At 39.3% G+C, this 25,253-nt stretch overlaps 1 protein-coding gene across 2 annotated transcripts in view; it reads left to right on the plus strand.

The window, feature by feature from the left end:
• Window positions 1-25,253, plus strand: part of LOC101682709 (immunoglobulin lambda-1 light chain-like) — a 1,123,284-nt gene that overhangs the window by 65,015 nt on the left and 1,033,016 nt on the right. Inside the window, exons 1-2 of one of the 2 annotated variants that reach the window (XM_045065720.1) lie at window positions 16,312-16,433; window positions 16,519-16,822. The exons of the other annotated variant lie outside the window; for it this stretch is intronic. Coding sequence (XP_044921655.1) covers window positions 16,385-16,433; window positions 16,519-16,822 — 353 coding nt within the window. The 5' untranslated portion in view covers window positions 16,312-16,384. Of the gene's footprint in view, window positions 1-16,311; window positions 16,434-16,518; window positions 16,823-25,253 lie in introns of those variants that run through there. 2 annotated transcript variants of the gene reach the window in all.

Raw genomic sequence — 25,253 nt, forward strand, 5'->3', positions numbered from 1 at the left:
AAAGAATTTACCATACTAATGGACATCAGAAGAAAGCAGGAGTGGTGATCCTTATATCAGTCAATTAGATTTTAAGCCAAAGACTATAATAAGAGATGAGGAAGGACACTATATCATACTCAAAGGGTCTGTCCAACAAGAAGATCTAACAATTTTAAATATCTATGCCCCCAACGTGGTAGCAGCCAACTATATAAACCAATTAATAACAAAATCAAAGAAACACATCAACAATCATACAATAATAGTAGGGGACTTTAACAGTCCCCTCACTGAAATGGACAGATCATCCAAGCAAATGATCAACAAGGAAATAAAGGCCTTAAACAACACACTGCACCAGATGGATATCACAGATATATTCACAACATGTCATCCCAAAGCAACAGAATATACATTCTTCGCTAGTGCACATGGAACATTCTCCAGAATAGATCACATCCTTGGTCCTAAATCAGGACTCAACTGGTATCAAAAGATTGGGATCATTCCCTGCATATTTTCAGACCACAATGCTCTGAAGCTAGAACTCAACCACAAGAGAAGGTTTGGAAAGAACCCAAATACATGGAGACTAAACAGCATCCTTCTAAAGAATGAATGGGTCAACCGGGAAATTAAAGAAGAATTGAAAAAAAATCATGGAAACAAATGATAATGAAAATACAACGCCTCAAAATCTTTGGTACACAACAAAGGCAGTCCTGAGAGGAAAATATATAGCAGTAGAAGCCTTTCTCAAGAAACAAGAAAGATCTCAGGTACACTACCTAACCCCACAACTAAAAGGAGCTGGAGAAAGAACAAGAAAGAAACCCTAAGCTCAGCAGGAGAAGAGAAATCATTGGGGCGCCTGGGTGGCTCCATGGGTTAAGCCTCTGCCTTCAGCTCAGGTCATGATCCCAGGGTCCTGGGATCGAGCCCCACATCGGGCTCTCTGCTCGGCAGGGTGCCTGCCTCCACTTCTCTCCCTGCCTGCCTCTCCGCCTACTTGTGATCTCTGTCTGTGAAATAAATAAATAAAATCTTAAAAAAAAAAAAATCCTTCTAAAGAATGAATGGGTCCACCAGGAAATTAAAGAAGAATTGAAAAAAATCATGGAAACAAATGATAATGAAAATACAATGCCTCAAAATCTTTGGTACACAACAAAGGCAGTCCTGAGAGGAAAATATATAGCAGTAGAAGCCTTTCTCAAAAAACAAGAAAGGTCTCAGGTACACAACCTAACCCTACACCTAAAGGAGCTGGAACAAGAACAAGAAAGAAACCCTAAGCTCAGCAGGAGAAGAGAAATCATAAAGATCAGAGAAGAAATCAATGAAATAGAAGCCAAAAGAACAATGGAACAAATCAACGAAACTAGGAGCTGGTTCTTTGAAAGAATTAATAAAATTGATAAAGCCTTGGCCCGACTTATCAAAAAGAAAAGAGAAAGGACCCAAATAAATAAAACCATGAATGAAAGAGGAGAGATCACAACTAACTCCAAAGAAATACAAACTATTATAAGAACATACTATGAGCAACTCTATGCCACTCCAAACCTGCTAGAACTTGTACAGGAATTCAGTCAAGGGTCAGGATATAAAATCAATGCACAGAAATCAGTTGCATTTCTCTACAGCAACAACAAGACAGAAGAAAGAGAAATTAAGGAGTCAATCCCATTTACAACTGCACCCGAAAACATAAGATACCTAGGAATAAACCTAACCAAAGAGGCACAGAATCTATACTCAGAAAATTATAAAGTACTCATGAAAGAAATTGAGGAAGACACAAAGAAATGGAAAAATGTTCCATGCTCCTGGATTGGAAGAATAAATATTCAGAAAATGTCTATGCTATCTAAAGCATCTACACATTTAATGCAATTCGTATCAAACTACCATCCATCTTTTTCAAAGAAATGGAACAAATAATCCTGAAATTTATTTGGAACCAGAAAAGACCTTGAATAGCCAAAGGAATATTGAAAAGGAAAGCCAACGTTGGTGGCATCACAGTTCCGGACTTCAAGCTCTATTACAAAGCTGTCATCATCAAGACAGCATGGTACTGGCACAAAAACAGACACATAGATCAATGGAACAGAATAGAGAGCCCAGAAATAGACCCTCAACTCTATGGTCAACTAATCTTCGACAAAGCAGGAAAAAATGTCCAGTGGAAAAAAGACAGCCTCTTCAATAAATGGTGTTGGGAAAATTGGACAGCCACATGCAGAAAAATGAAATTGGACCATTTCCTTACACCACACACAAAAATAGACTCAAAATGGATGAAGGACCTCAATGTGACAAAGGAATCCATCAAAATCCTTGAGGAGAACACAGGCAGCAACCTCTTCGACCTCAGACACAGCAACATCTTCCTAGGAACATCTGCAAAGTCAAGGGGAGCAAGGGCAGAAATGAACCATTGGGATTTCATCAAGATCAAAAGCTTTTGCACAGCAAAGGAAACAGTTAACAAAATCAAAAGACAACTGACAGAATTGGAGAAGATATTTGCAAATGACATATCAGATAAAGGACTAGTGTCCAAAATTTATAAAGAACTTAGCAAACTCAACACCCAAAGAACAAATAATCCAATCAATAAATGGGCAGAGGACATGAACAGACATTTCTGCAAAGAAGACATCCAGATGGCCAACAGACACATGAAAAAGTATTCCATATCACTCGGCATCAGGGACATACAAATCAAAACCACAATGAGATATCACCTCACACCAGTCAGAATGGCTAAAATCAACAAGTCAGGAAATGACAAATGCTGGCGAGGATGTGGAGAAAGGGGAACCCTCCTACACTGCTGGTGGGAATGCAAGCTGGTGCAACCACTCTGGTAAACAGCATGGAGGTTCCTCAAAATGTTGAAAATAGAACTGCCCTATGACCCAGCAATTGCACTACTGGGTATTTACCCTAAAGATACAAATGTAGTGATCCAAAGGGCACATGCACCCGAATGTTTATAGCAGCAATGTCCACAATAGCCAAACTATGGAAAGAACCTAGATGTCCACCAACAGATGAACAGATAAATAAGATGTGGTATATATACACAATGGAATACTATGCAGCCATCAAAAGAAATGAAATCTTGCCATTTGCGACAACATGGATGGAACTAGAGCGTATCATGCTTAGTGAAATAAGTCAAGCAGAGAAAGACAACTATCATATGATCTCCCTGATATGAGGAAGTGGTGATGCAACATGGGGGCTCTACTGGGTAGGAGAAGAATAAATGATACAAGATGGGATTAGGAGGGAGACAAACCATAAGTGACTCTTAATCTCACAAAACAAACTGAGGGTTGCTGGGGGGAGGGGGGTTGGGAGAATGGGGGTGAGGTTATGGACATTGGGGAGGGTATGTGCTTTGGTGAGTGCTGTGAAGTGTGTAAACCTGGCAATTCACAGACCTGTACCCCTGGAGATAAAAATATGTTTATAAAAAATAAAAAAAAAATTTAAAAATTAAAATTAAAAAAAATGATTTTATTTTTAAGGGCTTAGTGGGTTACACCTCTGCCTTTAGCTCAGGTCATGATCTCTGGGTCCTGAGATCGAGCCGCACATCGGGCTCTCTGCTTGGCAGGGAGCCTGCTTCCCCCTCTCTCTCTGCCTTCCTTTCTGCCTACTTGTGATCACTCTCTTTCAAGTAAATAAATAAAATCTTTAAAAAACTATTTTATTTTTAAGTAATCTCTACACTTAACCTTTGCCTTGAACTTACAACCCCAAGATCAAGAATCACATGCTGCACTGATGACCCAGCCAGGTGTCCCTCATAATTTTATTTTTACGTTCTTTTGAGGAAATTCCATAGTCTTCCACAGTGGCTGCACCACTTTAAATTCTCAACAACGGTGTAAAACGTGTCCTTTTTCACACACTCACCAACAATTATTCTTTATTGTGCTTTCAATATTAGCTATTCTGACAGGTGTGGGATGATATCTCATTGTGGTTTTCATTTGCATTTGCTTAATGATTAGTGATGTTGAGTATCTTTTCACACACATGTTAGACAACTGTATGTCATCTTTGGAGAAATCCGTGTTTTCTGCCCATTTTTAATTAGAATTTTAGGGTGGGTTGTTTTTGTTTTTTTGTTTTGTTTTGTTTTTTGTTTTTTTTTGTTTTTGGTGTTGAGTTATATAAGTTCTTTATATATTTTGGGTGCTAACCCTTTACTGGTTATGTCATTTTCAAATATCTTCTCCCATCCCTCAGGTTATCATTAAGTTTTATTGATTGTTTCCTTTGCTGTGCTAAAGATTCATATTTGATGTAGTCCCAATAGTTGATTTTTGCTGTTGTTAACCTTGCCTTGGGATATGTGTCTAGAAAAATATTGCTACAGCTGATTCAGAGAAATGACTGCCTATGCTCCTTATAGGATTTTTACATTTAAGTAGTACATTTAGGTCTTTAATCTATTTTGAGTTTATTGTCATGTGTGGTGCAAGAAAATGGTCAAGGCTCTTTCTTTTGCATGTAGCTGTCCAGTATTCCCAACACAATTCACTGAAGAGATTTTCTTTTTCCTATTGTCCATTCTTACCTCCATTACTGAAGATTAGTTGACCATATAATTGTGGGTTTATTTCTGGGCTTTCTATTCTGTTCCATTGATCTATGTGACTATCTCTGTGCCAGTGCCATACTATTTTGATTACTATCACTTTCTAATCTGTCTTGAAATCTAGGGTGTGATTCTTCCAGCTTTCTTCTTCCTTCTTCAGATTACTTTTTCTATTTAGGGTCTTTTGTGGTTCCATACAAATTTCAGAATTATTTGTTCTACTTCCATTAAAATGTTGCTGATAGTTTGATGAGGACTGCATTAAATCTGTAGATTGCTTTAAACAGTATGGACATTCTCACAATATTTATTCTCCCAATCCATGACTATGGAGTATCATTCCAATAGTCTGTGTCATCTTCATTTTCTTTCATAATTGTTTTATAGTTTCAGAATACAGGTCTTTTACCTCCTTGATTAAGTTTATCCCTATGTAACAAGACAAAACGAGAGAGGGAGACAAACCATAAGAGACACTTAATCTCAGGAAACAAACAGAAGTTGCTGGAGGGGAAGATGGTGAGAGGGATGGGATGGCCGGGTGATGGACATTGAGGAGGGTATGTACTATAGTGAGTGCTGTTAATTGTGTAAGACTGGTGAATCACAGACCTGTACCCTTGAAACAAATAATACTTTAAGTGTTAATTTTTTAAAAAGTTTATCCCTATATTATTAGTTTTTGCTTTGGTTGAATCCAGGTTTCCCATTAGCTCTGGAAATTTTTATTTAGTTTAGTTTATGGCCTTAAAGTTATCAAAATTTGTATTGAGAATTCTTTCTATGAGTATCACTGAAGATGAAGCAGATTTTCAGGAAGCTTGTATAAAAGGATCTGAGTGAAAGCATGTCTGTAAGATAAAACACTTCAAAATGGCGATGGTACAAGATCTGAGTTAAGTTCACTATAATGAAATTAACAAGATAATTTGATTATTTTTGTGATACACAGTACTTCATGTAATAACATACCAGGATAGATTTCTAGGAGGGTGCCTGGGCGCCTCAGTGGGTTAAGCCTCTGCCTTTGGCTCAGATCATGTTTTCTGGATCCGGGATCAAGCCCTGCATCAGGCTCTTTGCTCAGCAGGGAAACTGTTTCTCCCCTTCTCTGCCAGTCTCTCTGCCTACTTGTGATCTCTGTCAAATAAACAAAATCTTTAAAAAAAAAAAAAAGATTTCTAGGAGTTATATGAAATTTTTTAAATATTTATTTTTTTTAAGATTTTATTTATTTATTTGAGAGAGAGAGATCACAAATAGGTGGAGAGGAAGACAGAGAGAGAGAGAGAGAGAGAGAGAGAGAGGAGGAAGCAGACTTCCCGCTGAGCAGAGAGCCCAATGTGGGGCTCCATCCCAGGACCCTGGATCATCACCTGAGCTGAAGGCAGAGGCTTTAACCCACTAAAAATATAAATTAAAAAAGAGGTTTTTAGTATCATTTATATAACAATGCTTGCCATGTAATTTAACATACCAAGAAAGTCTAGTTAGTATAATTTTTCACAAAATCTTTGAAGTAATCAAATTCCATGGGTCCTTCTTCACTTTAGAATTTGATTTTGGGAAATATATTGGAATATATCAAAAGGTTTAAAAATTTGATTAAAATGATCACAAATCATTATGAAACAATATTTGACATTTAAGCAAAGTGACAAAAAGTATTCCAAAGGTATATATAGTAGGTTAAATAGTTGTGAACAAAATTTTGCTAATTTAGTAAACAATAATAATAATAATTTTATAATAAGACTTCTTTTTTTAAAAGATTTTATTTATTTATTTGACAAAGAGAGGCACAAGAAAAGAGGGAACACAAGTAGAGGGTGTGAAAGAGGGAGAGGGATAAGCAGGCTCCCTACTGAGCAGGGAGCCCCATGTGAGGCTCAGTCCCAGGACACTGGGATCATGACCTAAGCCAAAAGCAGATTCTTAATGACTGAGCCACTGAGGCATCCCTCAGTTTTTATTTATTTTTTTTTTAAGATTTTATTTATTTATTTTAGAGAGAGCAAGAGCAAGCATACAAGCAGAGGGGAGTGTCAGAGAAAGAGGGAGAAACAGACTACCACTGAGCAGGGAGCATGACCAAAGTCAGATGCTTTACCAACTGAGCCACCTAGGCGCCCTTGGCTTTTTTGTGTGTGTGTGTTTTGTTTGTTAGTTTTCCGTTTTCCTTTTCTTCCATTCTTTTGCACATAACTTCAAAGGTAAAGAAAAACTTCTGTTTTTAATTTCTTATTAAGAGCAGACTAATAGTTGAAAAGACCTTTTTCTTTTTAACAAAGGGAAAACAAAAATTTTCCAGCAGTATACTTTTGATATTAAAATTCTTTACTTACTTAAAAAATGACCCTAATCTTAGCCAGTACTAACCACACATAAAAGTCTTAAACAAACAAAAAAAAATTTTACTTATTTATTTGACAGAGAGCATGGGCAAGTGGAGAAACAGAGGGAAAGGGACAAGCCTATTCAGCACTGAGCATGGATCCTGATGCTGGGCTCGATCCCAGAACAATGAGAGCATGATCTGAGCCATAATCAAGGATTGAATGCTTAACCTGCAGAGGCACCCAATTGCTCCCACACATAAAATTTCTGTCCATGGGCTCCTTTTCCATTAACCATCTAAGACTTTCTTTTTTGCATTCACATGTTGTACTTTGTTTTTCCTTTTTAAATAACCACACTCACCTTAGGTTAAAATCACTCCCCTACTCCCGGACAAAAATGTATGGGCTTTTTGTTGTTGTTGTTCTGTTGTTTTGTTTTGTTTACCAAAAACTCGTCTTAATTTCCTCACATAGGGTTGCTCCCTTTGTTATTTCCAGTAGTCTTAATTACATTTATTAGAATTAATTCTTAGAAACTTTTAATTTCTAGTGAAAGCTAAGTAGTAACCAATTGTGAACTGTTATACCAGAATTCTTTAGACTGACACATATTGAATATATTTCATAAATTCTAGAAATATCTGCCTTGAATAGTACAATATAATAATGCATAAAACATGAAACAGATTTACTAACACACCCAGATTTACATTTGGCTTCTCTGTAATGAGACAATAGTAGATAACTGTGTTCAGCACATAAAGTTTCATTATATAGCTTATTTGGAAATTATCTAGATAATTAGTGAACTTAACTTTACTCCTTAGTTAACTTAGTTAAGCTTGTAGATTACCAAAGATTTTGAAAATATTTAAAAGTTTACCTATAGGGGTTCCTGGGTGGCTCAATTACTTAAACATTTCACTCAGGATTGTGGCTCAGGTAATGATGTCTGGGTCCTGTGATCAAGCACTGCTTGGGCTCCCCACTCAATGGGGAGTCTGCTTGAGGAATCTCTCTCCTTCTTCCCTTTCCCCAGCTCACTTGTCCACTCTCTCTGTCCCTCTAAAATAAATCTTTTAAAAATAAAAATAACATATAAATAAACAAAGTTTACCTATGAATGTTTTAATCTTACTTACATATGTATAACTTATTTATTCTCAATGATTATGTTTAGGCTACCCCCAAATCATCAAAAGACATTAGATAAAGTCAACCATTGTTTCAAAATTTCTTTTTTTTGTTCTGTCCTGACAAACTTTGCCACATAAATAACAGAAAGGGTATGATTTTTAAACAAACATAAGCAGAATTGAAGTTTTACATTTAATGCTCAAAGAGGCAACCCACAGAATGGGAGAAGATATTTGCAAATGACAGTACAGACAAAAGGTTGATATCCAGGATCTATAAAGAACTCCTCAAACTCAACACACACAAAACAGACAATCATATCAAAAAATGGGCAGAAGATATGAACAGACACTTCTCCAATCAAGATATACAAATGGCTATCACACACATGAAAAAATTTTCATCATCACTAGCCATCAGGGAGATTCAGATTAAAACCACATTGAGATACCACCTTACACCAGTTAGAATGGCCAAAATTAGCAAGACAGGAAACAGCGTGTGTTGGAAAGGATGTGGAGAAAGGGGAACCCTCTTCCACTGTTGGTGGGAATGGAAGTTGGTGCAGCCACTTTGGAGAACAGTGTGGAGATTCCTCAAGAAATTAAAAATAGAACTTCCCTATGACCCTGCCATTGCACTCCTGGGTATTTACCCCAAAGATACAGATGTAGTGAAAAGAAGGGCCACCTGTACCCCAATGTTTATAGCAGCAATGGCCATGGTCGCCAAACTGTGAAAAGAACCAAGATGCCCTTCAACGGATGGATAAGGAAGATGTGGTCCATGTGCACTACGGAGTATTATGCCTCCATCAGAAAGGATGAATACCCAACTTTTGTAGCAACATGGATGGGACTGAAAGAGATTATGCTGAGTGAAATAAGTCAAGCAGAGAGAGTCAATTATCATATGGTTTCACTTATTTGTGGAGCATAACAAATAGCATGGAGGACAAGGGGAGATGGAGAGGAGAAGGGAGTTGGGGGAAATTGGAAGGGGAGGTGAACCATGAGAGACTATGGACTCTGAAAAACAATCTGAGGGTTTTGAAGGGGCAGAAGGTGGGAGGTTGGGAGAACCAGGTAGTGGGTATCAGAGAGGGCATAGATTGCATGGAGCACTGGGTGTGGTGCAAAAATAATGAATACTGTTATGCTGAAAATAAATAAAAAATAAATTTTAAAAAAGTAAAAAATCCCAAATACACCAACTCTCTTTACACCTTAAAGAACTGGAAAACCAACAACAAATTAAGCCAACCCCATGCAGAAGAAGGGAAATAATCAAGATTAGAGCAGAGATGAATGAGTTAGAAACTAGAGATAGAGTAGAACAGATCAATGAAATTAGAAGCTGGTTCTTTGAAAGAATCATTAAAATCGATAAACCACTGGTCAAACTAATCCATAAGAAAAGAGAGAGGACCCAAATTATTTAAATTCAATGAAAGTGGAGAGATCATGACTCTCCATGGAGAGTCCATTCTCCAATACCAGGAAAACAGAAATAATCATCAGAAATTATTATCAACAGAGGCATCTGGGTGGCTAGGTGGGTTAAAGCCTCTGCTTTCAGCTCAGGTCATGATCTCAGGGTCCTGGGATTGAGCCCCGGATCGGTCTCTCTGCTTAGCAGGGAGCCTGCTTCCCCTCCTCTCTCTGCCTGCTTCTCTGCCTACTTGTGATCGCTGTCTGCCAAATAAATAAATAAAATCTTTTTTTTTTAAAAAGAGATTATTATCAAAAGTTATAGGCAATAAGATAAGCAACATAGAAGAAATGGAAGCATTCCTGGAAACCAATAAGCTTCTAAGACTGAAACAAGAAGAAATTGACAACCTGGATAGACCAATATCTAGTAATGAGATTGAAGCAGTGATCAAAAACCTCCTAAAAAACAAGAGCCCAGGACCCAGCAGATTCCCTGGGGAATTCTACCAAACATTCAAAGAAGAAACAATACCTATTGTCCTGAAACTGTTTCCAAAAAATTGAAACAGAAGGAAAACTTCCAGACTCTTTCTATGAAGCCAGCATTACCCTGACACCCAAACCAGGCAAAGATCCCATCAAAAAGGAGAATTTGGACCAATATCCCTGATGAATATGGATGTCAAGATTCTCAACAAGATCTTAGCTAGTCGGATACAACAGCATATTAAAAAGATTACCCACCATGACCAGGTGAGATTTATCCCTGGGATGTAGTGGTGGTTCAACATTCACAAATCAATCAATGTGATAGAACAAGTCAATAAGAGAAGAGAGAAGAATCACATGGTGCTCTCAATTAATGCAGAAATAGCATTTGACATTATACAGCATCCATTCCTGATTAAAACACTTCAACATATTGGCATAGACGAAACATTCCTCAACTTCATATAATCTATCTATGAAAAACCCACTGTGACTATCATTCTCAATGGAGAAAAGGTTACATCCTCCCCTTTGAGATCAGGAACACAACAAGGATGCCCATTCTTGCCCCTGTTGTTCAATATAGTACTAGAAGGCCTAGCAGCAGTAATCGGACAACAAAAAGAAATGAAAGGTATTCATATTGGCAATGAAGAAGTCAAACTCTCTCTCTTCGCAGATGACATGAAACTTTATATGAAAAACTCAAAAGACTATGTACCCAACTACTAGAACTCATACAGCAATTCAGCAATGTGGCAGGATACAAAATCAATGCACAGAAATCAATTGCTTTCTTTTACACTAACAATGAAAATATAGAAAGGGAAATTAGAGAACTGATTTCATTTACTATAGCACCAAGAACCATAAGACACCTGGGAATAAACCTAACCAAAGAGGAAAAGGATCTGTACTTGTGGAATTACCTAAAACTCATGGAAAAATTTGAAGAAGACACAAAAAGATGGAAAAGAATCCCACGCTCGTGGATCAGGAAAAAACAAAAACAAAAAAAAGCAAACAAACAAACAAACAAAACATGTTGTTTAAATGTCTATACTGCCTAGAGCAATCTGTAATTTCAATGTCATCCTGGGCAAAATTCTACTAACATTTTTCAAAGAGATGGAAGGAACAATCCTAAAATTTGTATGGAACCAGAAAAGGCCCTGAATTGCTAAGGAAATGTTGAGAAAGAAACACAAAACTGGGGGCATCACATTGCCTGATTTCTTGCTTTACTATAAAGCTGTGATCACCAAGACAGCATGGTAGTGGCACAAAAACAGATGCATAGACCCATAGAACAGAATAGGGAGCACAGATATGGACCTGCAACTCTATGGCAAAATAACCTTCGACAAAGCACGATAAAATATCCAATGGAAAAAGTCTCCTCAGTAAATGGTGCTGGAAAAATTGGACAGCTATGTATAGAAGAATGATACTTGTCCATTCTCTTACACCATACACAAAGATAAACTAGACATGGATAAAAGAACTCAACATGAGGCAGGAATCTATCAACATCTTGTAGGAGAACACAGGCAGTAACCTCTTGGACATCGGTCACAGAAACTTCCTTCAAGACATGTCTCCATGGAAAGAAAACAAAAGCAAAAATAAGCTATTGGGACTTCATCAAGATCAAAATCTTCTGCACAGCAAAGGAAAGTCAACAAAGCAAAGAGGGAACCCATGGAATGGGAGAAGTTATTCGCAAATGACAGTACAGACAAAGAGATGATGTCCAAGATCTATAAAGAACTCCTCAAACTCAACACACACAAAAAAGATAATCATGTCAAAAAAAAAATGGGCAGAAGACATGAACGGACACTTCTCTGAATAGAAATAAATGTCTCACAGACACATGAAAAAATTTTCATCATCATTAGCCATCAAATCAAAACAACATTGAGATACCACATTACACTAGTTAGAATGGACAAAATCAACAGGACAGGAAACAACAAGTACTGGAGATGATGTGGAGAAAGGTGTACCCTCTTACACTGTTGGTGAGAATGCAAAGTGGTGCAGCCACTTTGGAAAACAGTGTAGAGATTCTTTAAGAAATTAAAAAGAGAGCTACCCTATGACCTTGCAATTGCCCTACTGGGTATTTACCACAAAGATAGAGATGCAATGAAAAGAAGGGCCATCTCTACCCCAATGTTTACAGCAGCAATGGCCATAATCCCCAAACTATGGAAAGAGCCAAGATGCCATTCAACAGATGAATGCATAAAGAATATATGGTCCATATATAAAATGGAATATTATACCTCCATCAGAAAGGATGAATATGCAACTTTGGTAGCAACAAGGATGGGTCTGGACAAGATTATGCTATGGGAAATAAGTCAAGCAGAGAAAGTCAGTTATTACATGGTTTCACTTATTTGTGGAGCATAAGGGATAACATGGAGAACACTAGACGAAGGAAAGGAAAAGTGAATTGAGGGAAATCAGAGGGGCAGATGAACATGAGAGACTGCGGACTTTTAGAAACAAACTGAAACTCCTATAAAACTATAGGAGAGGGGCATGAAGGGATGGGTGAGTCTGGTGTTAGGTATTAATGAGGGCACATATTGGATGGAGCACTGTGTGTGGTACATAAACAATGAGTCTTGGAACTCAGAAAAAATGAAATATGAAATGAAATGAAACAAACAAACAAAAAACTTGTGAAATTCTTTAATATCTTTGGACCACTGTTTGGTTCTTGTTTTCAAAAGTATGCCATGGTCCAAGGATGCAGAGAAAGGGGAACTTTCCTACACTGTTGGTGGGAGAGAAAGCTGGAGAAGCCACTCTGGAAAATAGTATAGAGGTTCATCAAAAAGTTGAAAATAGAACTATCCTAAGACCCAGTATTCACACTACTCGGTATTTACCCTAAAGATACACATGTAGTGATCCAAGGGGGCACATGCACCTGAATGTTTATAGTAGCAATGTCCACAATAGCCAATCTATGGAAAAAACCTAGATATCCATCAACAGATTAATGGATAAAGAAGAATATATATATATATATTTATATTTAAATAAATATATTTATATAATATATATATTTATATATATATTTATATATATAATATATATTTATATATTTATATATATATATATTTATATATATATAAAGAGAGAGAGAGAGAGAGAATGTAACACTATGCAGTCATCAAAAATCCACATCCTTATCCATTCGTCTGTTGAAGGGCATCTTGGTTCTTTCCAGTTTGATGACCATGGCCATTGCTGCTATGAACATTGGGGTACAGATGGCCCTTCTTTTCACTACATATGTATTGTTGGGGTAAATACCCAGTAGTGCAATTGCAGGATCATAGGGAAACTTTATTTTTAATTTCTTGAGGAATCTCCACACTGTTTTCCAAAGGGTCTGCACCAAGTTGCATTCCCACCAACAGTGTAAGAGAATTCCCTTTTCCTCTCCAACAGAGGATGTTTACTGTCTTGATAATTTTGGCCATTCTAACTGGTGTAAGGTGATATCTCAATGTGGTTTTAATTTGAATCTCCCTGATAGCTAGTGATGATAAACATTTTTTCATGTGTCTGATAGCCATTTGTATGTCTTGATTGGAGAAGTGTCTGTTCATATCTTCTGCCCACTTTTTGTTATGATTATCTGTTTTGTGTGTGTTGAGTTTGAGGAGTTCTTGATAGATCCTGGATATCAACCTTTTGTCTGCACTGTCATTTGCAAATATCTTCTCCCATTCTGTGGGTTGCCTCTTTGTTTTCTTGACTGTTTCCTTTGCTGTGCAGAAGCTTTTGATCTTGATGAAGTCCCAAAAGTTCATCTTCGCTTTTGTTTCCTTTGCCTTTGGAGACATATCTTGAAAGAAGTTGCTGTGGCTGATATCGAAGAGATTACTGCCTGTGTTCTCCTCTAGGATTCTGATGCAGTGAAATAAGTCAAGCAGAGAGAGTCAATTATCATATGGTTTCACTTATTTGTGGAGCATAACAAATAGCATGGAGGACAAGGGGAATTAGAGAGGACAAGGGAGTTGGGGGAAATTGGAAGGGGAGGTGAACCATGAGAGACTATGGACTCTGTAAAACAATCTGAGGGGTTTGAAGCGGCATGGGTTGGGAGGTTGGGGGAACCAGGTGTGGGTATTAGAGAGGGCATGGATTGCATGGAGCACTGGGTATGGTGCAAAAACAATGAATACTGTTATGCTGAAAATAAATTAAAAAAATAAATTGGGGAGATTATATATATATATATATATATATATATATATATATATATTTAAAAATAATGTAAAATAATATTCAAATTACCTTATTTCTATAGCTTGGGGATCAGGATAAATCACCTCCATAACTTAGGTTCTGCAGGAACTCCATCATCCTAGTACTGGAGGAAACCATTCAGAGCAGGCATCACCAGGGTTTCCAGTTCTGACCAAGAGGAAATGCTCCCAATCAAGCAGGTCCTCTCACTTACAACTAGAAATATCTGGGAAAAATACAAACAAGTATAGGAAAACTCCATAAGGTAGAAAGAAGAAGGAAGACTTCCTACAAACCTCAGCTGTTGAGGGAAAAACACCAGTGAGTTCCTTGGGTTTCTTCCCTTCTATTACCCCAAATACATGTAAGAGAAGACACTGCAGGAGCCTCCAACCAAGAATCACCCAAAGGGTCAGAAGAGAAAAAGAAAATAAAATCCAGCAAAACTCTAAAAATGTCAACCAGCATGGTCAGAGGATCTGAATATAAATTGGCCTGAGCAAAAAAAATATTTTAGCAAAAAATTTAAAAAATATATATTTTATATTACCTTCACACACTAATGAATCCCCAAACTCTGCCTTCATGCAGGGCTCTCAGCAGTGCTGAGCAGACATCTAGTGTCCCTCCCCTCCTGTCAGAAAAGGGCAGTGTCTGATTGTCCACCTTGTGTAGTGTCATTGGTCTCAGTGGAGAGCTGAGCCTCCATCCCACAGGAGCATCAGAAAGCCTGGGCAAGGTGGGGCCAGTGGGCTACTTAGCAATCCAGTTCTTCCCACCTATAATTTTGGCAGATCCCCAGAAGCTCAACAGAAGTTCATCCACCAGCAGGAACACTGATTGGTGATTTAAGGCAGAGCTGTTCTGCATTCATATACCCCTGCTGGTGACTGTGGGGCCAGTAAGAGCATACCCTGAACTCCCACCTAGCATTAACACAATGAATAAGGGGCTGCAAGGCAGGAATGCTGGCTTTGCATTTGACCCCTCCCTTCCTGTTGTCAGTGAGGGCACAGAGCCCAGTGAGTTGCTGAAAATTTATCCTCTGCACCTCCCTTCATACCTGGGCATCCCTCTCTGGGGTCAGCAGGGTCCAGCTCAGATCCGGTCTCACAACACCCCCACTCACACAGTGGGCACTTGGAGGGGACACTCTTGCCCCACTTCCTCCAGCAGGGAGTCAGCAGCAAGACTATGAGATTGAACACTCCACTTTTCCTGGGGCCACTGGGAAGCTGACATAAAATCCAAGACCTCTTGCTGCTCCACAAGGGGGAGAATCACCTGATGATTGAAGGAAAGTAATTGGGACCCCAACATTATTTGATAAATATCCAAAAATATCCAGGATCCAGGAAAAATGACCAAATTGTCTTGACAAGAACCAGGAAAATCAAACCTTGAATGAGAAAGGAGACTCAACCATCACAAACACTGAGGTCCCTCACATGCTGACATTATGGAACAGATATTTTCAAGCAACAATCAGAAAATCCATCACAGGGGCCTCTACAAAAACTCTTAGAATACACGGAAAAGGCAGAAATACGCCATTGAAATAGAAGTCATCAAAACACACCAAGTGGAAAGTATAGAAGTTAAAAATACAACAGATGACACTGAAAAAGAAAACTCTCTGGAGAGACTCAAGAGTAGGTAACACCTACTTAGGATATGTTTGTTGAAAACACAAATGGGCTACATTCATTCTGCCTGATTTCCACACCCATGAGTGGTCTCCTGAGACTGTCACCAGGCGGAGCTGTTCACCCGCTCAGAGCTGGCAAGGCCTGAAACCAACTGAAATAGTTCCACCTGACTGGGCCCTGCACCACTGCTCACTGTCTGGGAGAGAGTTGCCAGCAGCTGCTTCCTCTCAGGGGACAAACTCAGAGTGCTTAACTTCCCCAGCCCATCTCTTTGGATTTCAGCTACAAGCTGGGCCTAGGACCCAGAACCAAATGGCACTATGGGCTCATATTTGCATAATACGCCACCAAACACACCCTTTCCCCCCTGGAGCTCAGGAGGAGATAAAAGACACATCCCAGGGACCAGCACCAGTTGTAAGGCCACGGGACCTTTGGGAAGTCCACACCATGACCTGGACTCCACTCTTCCTACTCCCCTTCCTCACCTACTGCCCAGGTTCATGCAGATTTGACAGCCACCGTTTGGAGGGAAGCCCTCTGCCTTTACTCTTCATTCTAATATGTGTCTATTTTCATTTCAGGGACCAGTTCTGAGGCTGTGGTGACCCAGGAGCCCTCACTGACTGTGTCCCCAGGAGAGACAGTCACTCTCACCTGTGCCTCCAGCTATGGTGCAGTCAGCAATGGACATTTTCCATGTTGGTTCCAGCAGAAGCCTGGCCAATCCCCTAGGACATTGATTTATAATACACACAATAAACCTTCCTGGACCCCTGCCCGATTCTCAGGCTCCCTCCTTGGGGGCAAAGCTGTCCTGACCCTCACAGGGGCTCAGCCTGAGGATGAGGCTGAGTACCACTGCTTCCTGCAATATGGTGATGGGAGGCACAGTGAGAGACCCAGATGAGGAAGGAAGACATAAACTGTTGTTTCACAGTGCATGGGTACAAATAAGATCATAAGATGTTGGCATCACATAACCAGATACAAGATAGCTCTCAGGGAAGCCCAAATATAGACCATCCTTAATCAGACAAAGAATCAAGGTATCTGAATTGCTTCCCATTCATGTTTGAGTCCTGAAGTAGAATAAATATATCAATGTCTTGGGAGGAACTGGTCCAAAAAGCAGATTTCAGTGCTTTTATATTGGACAAGGATCTCTATGTGCATGGATCAGAACTAACATTTGAGGCAAAACACATTTCCTCCAGAAAAAAAAGAGCATCTCCAATATTCTTTGTCAGCTAAGAACAGAGGAAACACTCATTTAGCATATTTCTAAAGTTTCATGATGCACCTGACTGGTTCAGTAAAAAAAGGGTGGGACACCTGATTTCAAGGTCTGAGTTTAAGTCCCATGTTAGGTCCAGATATTCCTTAAATAAATAAATAAACCCCTCAAAATTTTAAAAAATAAGCAACATAAAGTTTATTGTATTAGGTTGCACTTTAACACAATGTAAATATATTCTATACTTTTTAAAATATTAACAATTATTAATATTTTTGTAATGATACTTCCTCCTTAATACTCTGGGATAAATTGCATCCTCCCAAAGAACATATGTTGAAGTTGTAGCCCTGAGGACTTAATAATATGCCCTGATCCAAAAATAGGTCCATCATAGAAGTAATTGGTTAAGGTGAGGCTATATTGGCAGAAGGTGGCCTTCTAGTCCAGTATGACTAGTGAGCTTAAAACAGGATGGCCACATGGAGACAATAAGGGCACCATGGGAAGCTGGAGGAAGAGTGTGCAGAGTTCGCAGCTTCACCCAGGGAGTGCCAAAAATTGCTCTCAAACTGCTAGTTAGTCAGGGGGAGCAGGGAAAGATTCCCCTACAAGTTCTAGAGGGAACATGGCCCCACTCAATGAATCTCAGGCTTTTAGCCTCCATGCCTATCAGATAGTCACTTTCTTGAAGCCATCCAGTTTGTGCTACTTTGTTATGGCAGCCCTAAGAATCTAAAATATCACATGGTCAGTATCTTTCTGAATTTGAACACTTTCTTCCCAATGGGTTTTTAATTGTTACACAATTACACAAAAAGTTTTGTTGATATTTCATATTTTGCTCATGTTTCAAGCACTCCTATTGTCATGGAAGGTTACTACAAGTAATTTGTCCTGAGTTTAAAAGTCTAGAAATAGAGAATTACTGCTTAATAGTGCTGAAACATTGCATTCAAAAGATAGACAGCCATTAGGTGGTTCCAATTGATTACCAGTGCAGAAGACTCTGAAATTGTGAAGTTGTGAAGATTATCTTGCTTGTATTAAAATGCATCTGGATCTAGTGAGTGAAAAGGGAGATCCCTACTACCTTCAGTGGGAAACCCTCGGTACATTACTTTGACATCAAATGCACAGAATGGTAAAGGAAAGAGTTTATGTCCTGGAGAGGCTGATTGGAAAACAGAATAGATTGAAACCGGAAAAGCAGTCAGTCACAAAACCAGTGTGGCCTTTTGACAGGTGTTAGATCAGTTAGTCTCACACTTCAATGTGCATATGAATCATCTAGAATCTTGTAAAATTGAATTCAGATTCCTTTGAATCTGGAGAGGGGCCTGCAATTCTGCATTTCTAAATCACAGAGAATGGCATAAGAGGGAAATGATCTGCAGAGAACTGAAGAGAAATCTCTGGAAGAAAGAACTGATGCCTTTGGATTAGAGTAGAACCCCCAGTCCACATATCCCAAAGACAGAGGCCTCCTGTTCAGACATATGCCCTCTTGCCTTCCCTGCACTCTCTCCACTGTATTATTTCTAGGACTTTCCCTCCATAATCAATGTTTCTCAGGTCCAGCTCTGACCTAGTCTGGTACCTGACCATCCAGAATATCCTGGAAGAAGATGATAATGACTCCAACTGTTCAACAAACCATAGTTGTGGGAGGAGTTTTGCCTACCCACTGTGTGACAGCAGGAATAGTGAGAAAAAAACTCAGAGATGGTCTGCCTTGGATCCATGTCCCTCCCCTTGACTGACTCACTTCACCCAGCTTAGAGAAATTTCACCTTCTGAGATGTTTTGGGAATCAGCACATGTCTGTGAAGTCCTGTCCCTGCATGCCCTGCCTGTTCTTGGTCCATAGAAATGTTGCCTTACATTGCAAAATATTTTCTCAGGTCTTTCTAGAATCATGAGAGTTAATACCTGGACAGGTATGATTCTTGCCACTCCCCTGCTCCCTGATGGGTTTTTACTTTTGAGGATGTTGAGCCTTTCACTGGTGCATTCACAGCACCAACTCCGTCCTCACTCTTCTCTTCCCATTGACCTCATTGCACACTCATGTAGTTCTTCGTTGGCCAGAGCTCAGAGTAGAAATCCATTACTGAATTGTTCTGTCTAAAAGCAACAGGAGGGACGCCTGGGTGGCTCAGTTGGTTAAGCAGCTGCCTTCAGCTCAGGTCATGATCCCAGCCTCCTGGGATCGAGTCCCACATCGGGCTCCTTGCTCCGCAGGGAGCCTGCTTCTCCCTCTGACTCTGCCTGCCGCTCTCTCTGCCTGTGCTTGTGTGCTCTCTCTCTCTCTGACAAATAAATAAAAAATCTAAAAAAAAAAATAAAAATAAATAAATAAATAAATAAATAAAAGAATTTAAAAAAAAAATAAAAGCAACAGGAATCATGATACCTTAAAATTAGATGGCAGGGGGGGGAGGAGTCAAGATGGCGGAGAAGTAGCAGGCTGAGACTACTTCAGCTAGCCAGAGATCAGCTAGATAGCTTATCTAAAGATTGCAAACACCTGAAAATCCATCGGCAGATCGAAGAGAAGAAGAACAGCAATTCTGGAAACAGAAAAACAACCACTTTCTGAAAGGTAGGACCAGCGGAGAAGTGAATCCAAAGCGACGGGAAGATAGACCCCGGGGGGAGGGGCCGGCTCCCGACAAGCGGCGGAGCAACCGTGCACAAAATCAGGACTTTAAAAGTCTGTTCCGCTGAGGGACATCGCTCCAGAGGCTACCCGGGGCAAAGCCCACACAGGGTCAGCATGGCCTCAGGTACTGCAGGGTCACAGAAGGATCGGGGGTGTCTGAGTGTCGCAGAGCTTGCGGGTACTGGAACGGGAAAGCTGGCTACAGAGACAGAGCCGACAGTAAGCTCACAGCTCGGGGTGACCTTGAACTGGTCACAGGCTCAGTGAGCTCAGAGCGCGGCCGGAGGTCAGGCAGACGGGAGTAACTGGGCGCGGTTCTCTGAGGGCGCATTGAGGAGTGGGGCCCCCGGCTCTCGGCTGCTCCGGGCCGGAGACCAGGAGGCCGCCATTTGTATTCCCGTCCTCCAGAACTCTACGGAAAGCGCTCAGGGAACAAAAGCTCCTGAAAGCAAACCCAAGCGGATTACTCACCCCGGCCCTGGGTAAGGGCAGTGTAATTCCGCCTGGGGCGGACACTTGAGAATCCTACAACAGGCCCCTCCCCCAGAAGATCAACAAGAAATCCAGGCGAGACCAAGTTCACCTACCAAGGAGTGCGGTTTCAATACCAAAGAGAGCAGCAGAATTCCAGAGGAGGAGAAAGCCAAGCACGGAACTCATGGCTTTTTCCCTGTGATTTTTTATAGACTTGCAGTTAATTTAATTTTTTTCTTTTTCATTTTTTTTTTCTCGCCTTTGGTTAAAATTTTTGTTTTTTAAACTGTTACCTTTTTCTTTTTTAACGATTTTTTACTAGTTTATCTAATATATATATATTTTCTTTTTTATATTTTTCTTAGGTGTTTTCTTATTTTTAATTTTTTTTTCTTTTTTTCTTTTTTCTTTCTTTCTTCCTTTTTGAAACTTTTTTTGTCCCCTTTCTCCCCCCTCACGATTTTGGATCTCTTCTAATTTGGTTAAAGCATATTTTCCTGGGGTTGTTGCCACCCTTTTAGTATTTTACTTGCCCCTTCATATACTCTTATCTGGACAAAATGACAAGACGGAAAAATTCAACGCAAAAAAAAGAACAAGAGGCAGTACCGAAGGCTAGGGACCTAATCAATACGGACATTGGTAATATGTCAGATCTAGAGTTCAGAATGACAATTCTCAAGGTTCTAGCCGGGCTCGAAAAAGGCATGGAAGATATTAGAGAAACCCTCTCGAGAGATATAAAAGCCCTTTCTGGAGAAATAAAAGAACTAAAATCTAACCAAGTTGAAATCAAAAAAGCTATTAATGAGGTGCAATCAAAAATGGAGGCTCTCACTGCTAGGGTAAATGAGGCAGAAGAAAGAATTAGTGATATAGAAGACCAAATGACAGAGAATAAAGAAGCTGAGCAAAAGAGGGACAAACAGCTACTGGACCAAGAGGGGAGAATTCGAGAGATAAGTGACACCATAAGACGAAACAACATTAGAATAATTGGGATTCCAGAAGAAGAAGAAAGAGAGAGGGGAGCAGAAGGTATACTGGAGAGAATTATTGGGGAGAATTTCCCCAATATGGCAAAAGGAACGAGCATCAAAATTCAGGAGGTTCAGAGAACGCCCCTCAAAATCAATAAGAATAGGCCCACACCCCGTCACCTAATAGTAAAATTTACAAGTCTCAGTGACAAAGAGAAAATCCTGAAAGCAGCCTGGGAAAAGAAGTCTGTAACATACAATGGTAAAAATATTAGATTGGCAGCTGACTTATCCACAGAGACCTGGCAGGCCAGAAAGAGCTGGCATGATATTTTCAGAGCACTAAACGAGAAAAACATGCAGCCAAGAATACTATATCCAGCTAGGCTATCATTGAAAATAGAGGGAGAGATTAAAAGCTTCCAGGACAAACAACAACTGAAAGAATTTGCAAACACCAAACCAGCTCTACAGGAAATCTTGAAAGGGGTCCTCTAAGCAAAGAGAGAGCCTACAAGTGGTAGATCAGAAAGGAACAGAGACCATATACAGTAACAGTCACCTTACAGGCAATACAATGGCACTAAATTCATATCTCTCAATAGTTACCCTGAATGTTAATGGGATAAATGCCCCTGTCAAAAGACACAGACTATCAGAATGGATAGAAAAACAAAACCCATCTATATGTTGCCTCCAATAAACTCATTTTAAGCCCGAAGACACCTCCAGATTAAAATGAGGGGGTGGAAAAGAATTTACCATACTAATGGACATCAGAAGAAAGCAGGAGTGGCAATCCTTATATCAGATCAATTAGATTTTAAGCCAAAAACTATAATAAGAGATAAGGAAGGACACTATATCATACTCAAAGGGTCTGTCCAACAAGAGATTTAACAATTTTAAACATCTATGCCCCCAACGTGGGAGCAGCCAACTATATAAACCAATTAATAACAAAAACAAAGAAACACATCAACAATAATACAATAGTAGGGGACTTTAACACTCCCCTCACTGAAATGGACAGATCATCCAAGTAAAAGATCAGCAAGGAAATAAAGGCCTTAAACGACACACTGGACCAGATGGACATCACAGATATATTCAGAACATTTCATCCCAAAGCAACAGAATACACATTCTTCTCTAGTGCACATGGAACATTCTCCAGAATAGATCACATCCTCGGTCCGAAATCAGGACTCGACCGGTATCAAAAGATTGGGATCATTCCCTGCATATTTTCAGAACACAATGCTCTAAAGCTAGAACTCAACCACAAAAGAAAGTTTGAAAAGAATCCAAATAGATGGAGACTAAACAGCATCCTTCTAAAGAATGAATGGGTCAACCGGGAAATTAAAGAAGAATTGAAAAAAATCATGGAAACAAATGATAATGAAAATACAACGGTTCAAAATCTCTGGGACACAACAAAGGCAGTCCTGAGAGGAAAATATATAGCGGTACAAGCCTTTCTCAAGAAACAAGAAAGGTCTCAGGTACACAACCTAACCCTACACCTAAAGGAGCTGGAAAAAGAAGAAGAAAGAAACCCTAAGCCCAGCAGGAGAAGAGAAATCATAAAGATCAGAGCAGAAATCAATGAAATAGAAACCAAAAAAACAATAGAACAAATCAACGAAACTAGGAGCTGGTTCTTTGAAAGAATTAATAAAATTGATAAACCCCTGGCCCGACTTATCAAAAAGAAAAGAGAAAGGACCCAAATAAATAAAATCATGAATGAAAGAGGAGAGATCACAACTAACACCAAAGAAATACAAACTATTATAAGAACATACTATGAGCAACTCTACACCAATAAATTTGACAATCTGGAAGAAATGGATGCATTCCTAGAAACATATAAACTACCACAACTGAGCCAGGAAGAAATAGAAAGCCTGAACAGACCCATAACCAGTAAGGAGATTGAAACAGTCATGAAAAATCTCCAAACAAACAAAAGCCCAGGGCCAGAGGGCTTCCCGGGGGAATTCTACCAAACATTTAAAGAAGAACTAATTCCTATTCTCCTGAAACTGTTCCAAAAAATAGAAATGGAAGGAAAACTTCCAAACTCATTTTATGAGGCCAGCATCACCTTGATCCCAAAACCAGACAAGGATCCCACCAAAAAAGAGAGCTACAGACCAATATCCCTGATGAACACAGATGTGAAAATACTCAACAAAATGCTAGCCAATAGGATTCAACAGTACATTAAAAAGATTATTCACCACGACCAAGTGGGATTTATTCCAGGGTTGCAAGGTTGGTTCAACATCCGCAAATCAGTCAATGTGATACAACACATCAATAAAAGAAAGAACAAGGACCATATGATACTCTCAATAGATGCTGAAAAAGCATTTGACAAAGTACAGCATCCTTTCCTGATCAAAACTCTTCAAAGTGTAGGGATAGAGGGCACATACCTCAATATCATCAAAGCCATCTATGAAAAACCCACCGCAAATATCATTGTCAATGGAGAAAAACTGAAAGCTTTTCCGCTAAGGTCAGGAACACGGCAAGGATTTTCATTATCACTACTGCTATTCAACATAGTAGTAGAGGTCCTAGCCTCAGCAATCAGACAACAAAAGGAAATTAAAGGCATCCAAATCGGCAAAGAAGAAGTCAAATTATCACTCTTCGCAGATGATATGATACTATATGTGGAAAACCCAAAAGACTCCACTCCAAAACTGCTAGAACTTATACAGGAATTCAGTAAAGTGTCAGGATATAAAATGAATGCACAGAAATCAGTTGCATTTCTCTACACCAACAGCAAGACAGAAGAAAGAGAAATTAAGGAGTCAATCCCATTTCCAATTGCACCCAAAACCATAAGATACCTAGGAATAAACCTAACCAAAGAGACACAGAATCTATACTCAGAAAACTATAAAGTACTCATGAAAGAAATTGAGGAAGACACAAAGAAATGGAAAAATGTTCCATGCTCCTGGATTGGAAGAATAAATATTCAGAAAATGTCTATGCTACCTAAAGCAATCTACACATTTAATGCAATTCCTATCAAAGTACCATCCATCTTTTTCAAAGAAATGGAACAAATAATTCTAAAATTTATATGGAACCAGAAAAGACCTCGTATAGCTAAGGGATATTGAAAAAGAAAGCCAACGTTGGTGGCATCACAATTCCTGACTTCAAGCTCTATTACAAAGCTGTCATCATCAAGACAGCATGGTACTGGCACAAAAACAGACACATAGATCAATGGAACAGAATAGAGAGCCCAGAAATAGACCCTCAACTCTATCGTCAACTAATCTTTGACAAAGCAGGAAAAAATGTCCAGTGGAAAAAAGACAGCCTCTTCAATAAATGGTGCTGGGAAAATTGGACAGCCACATCCAGAAAAATGAAATTGGACCATTTCCTTACACCACACACCAAAATAGTCTCAAAATGGATGAAGGACCTCAATGTGACAAAGGAATCCATCAAAATCCTTGAGGAGAACACAGGCAGCAACCTCTTCGACCTCAGCCACAGCAACATCTTCCTAGGAACAACGCCAAAGGCAAGGGAAGCAAGGGCAAAAATGAACTATTGGGATTTCATCAAGATCAAAAGCTTTTGCACAGCAAAGGAAACAGTTAACAAAATCAAAAGACAACTGACAGAATGGGAGAAGATATTTGCAAACGACATATCAGATAAAGGACTAGTGTCCAGAATCTATAAAGAACTTAGCAAACTCAACACCCAAAGAACATATAATCCAATCAAGAAATGGGCAGAGGACATGAACAGACATTTCTGCAAAGAAGACATCCAGATGGCCAACAGACACATGAAAAAGTGCTCCATATCACTCGGCATCAGGGAAATACAAATCAAAACCACAATGCGATATCACCTCACACCAGTCAGAATGGCTAAAATCAACAAGTCAGGAAATGACAGATGCTGGCG

Source organism: Mustela putorius, unplaced genomic scaffold (assembly GCF_011764305.1).
Source record: "Mustela putorius furo isolate JIRA1106 unplaced genomic scaffold, ASM1176430v1.1 tig00003858_pilon_pilon_pilon, whole genome shotgun sequence".
In the NCBI taxonomy this organism is placed as follows: Eukaryota; Metazoa; Chordata; class Mammalia; order Carnivora; family Mustelidae; genus Mustela; species Mustela putorius.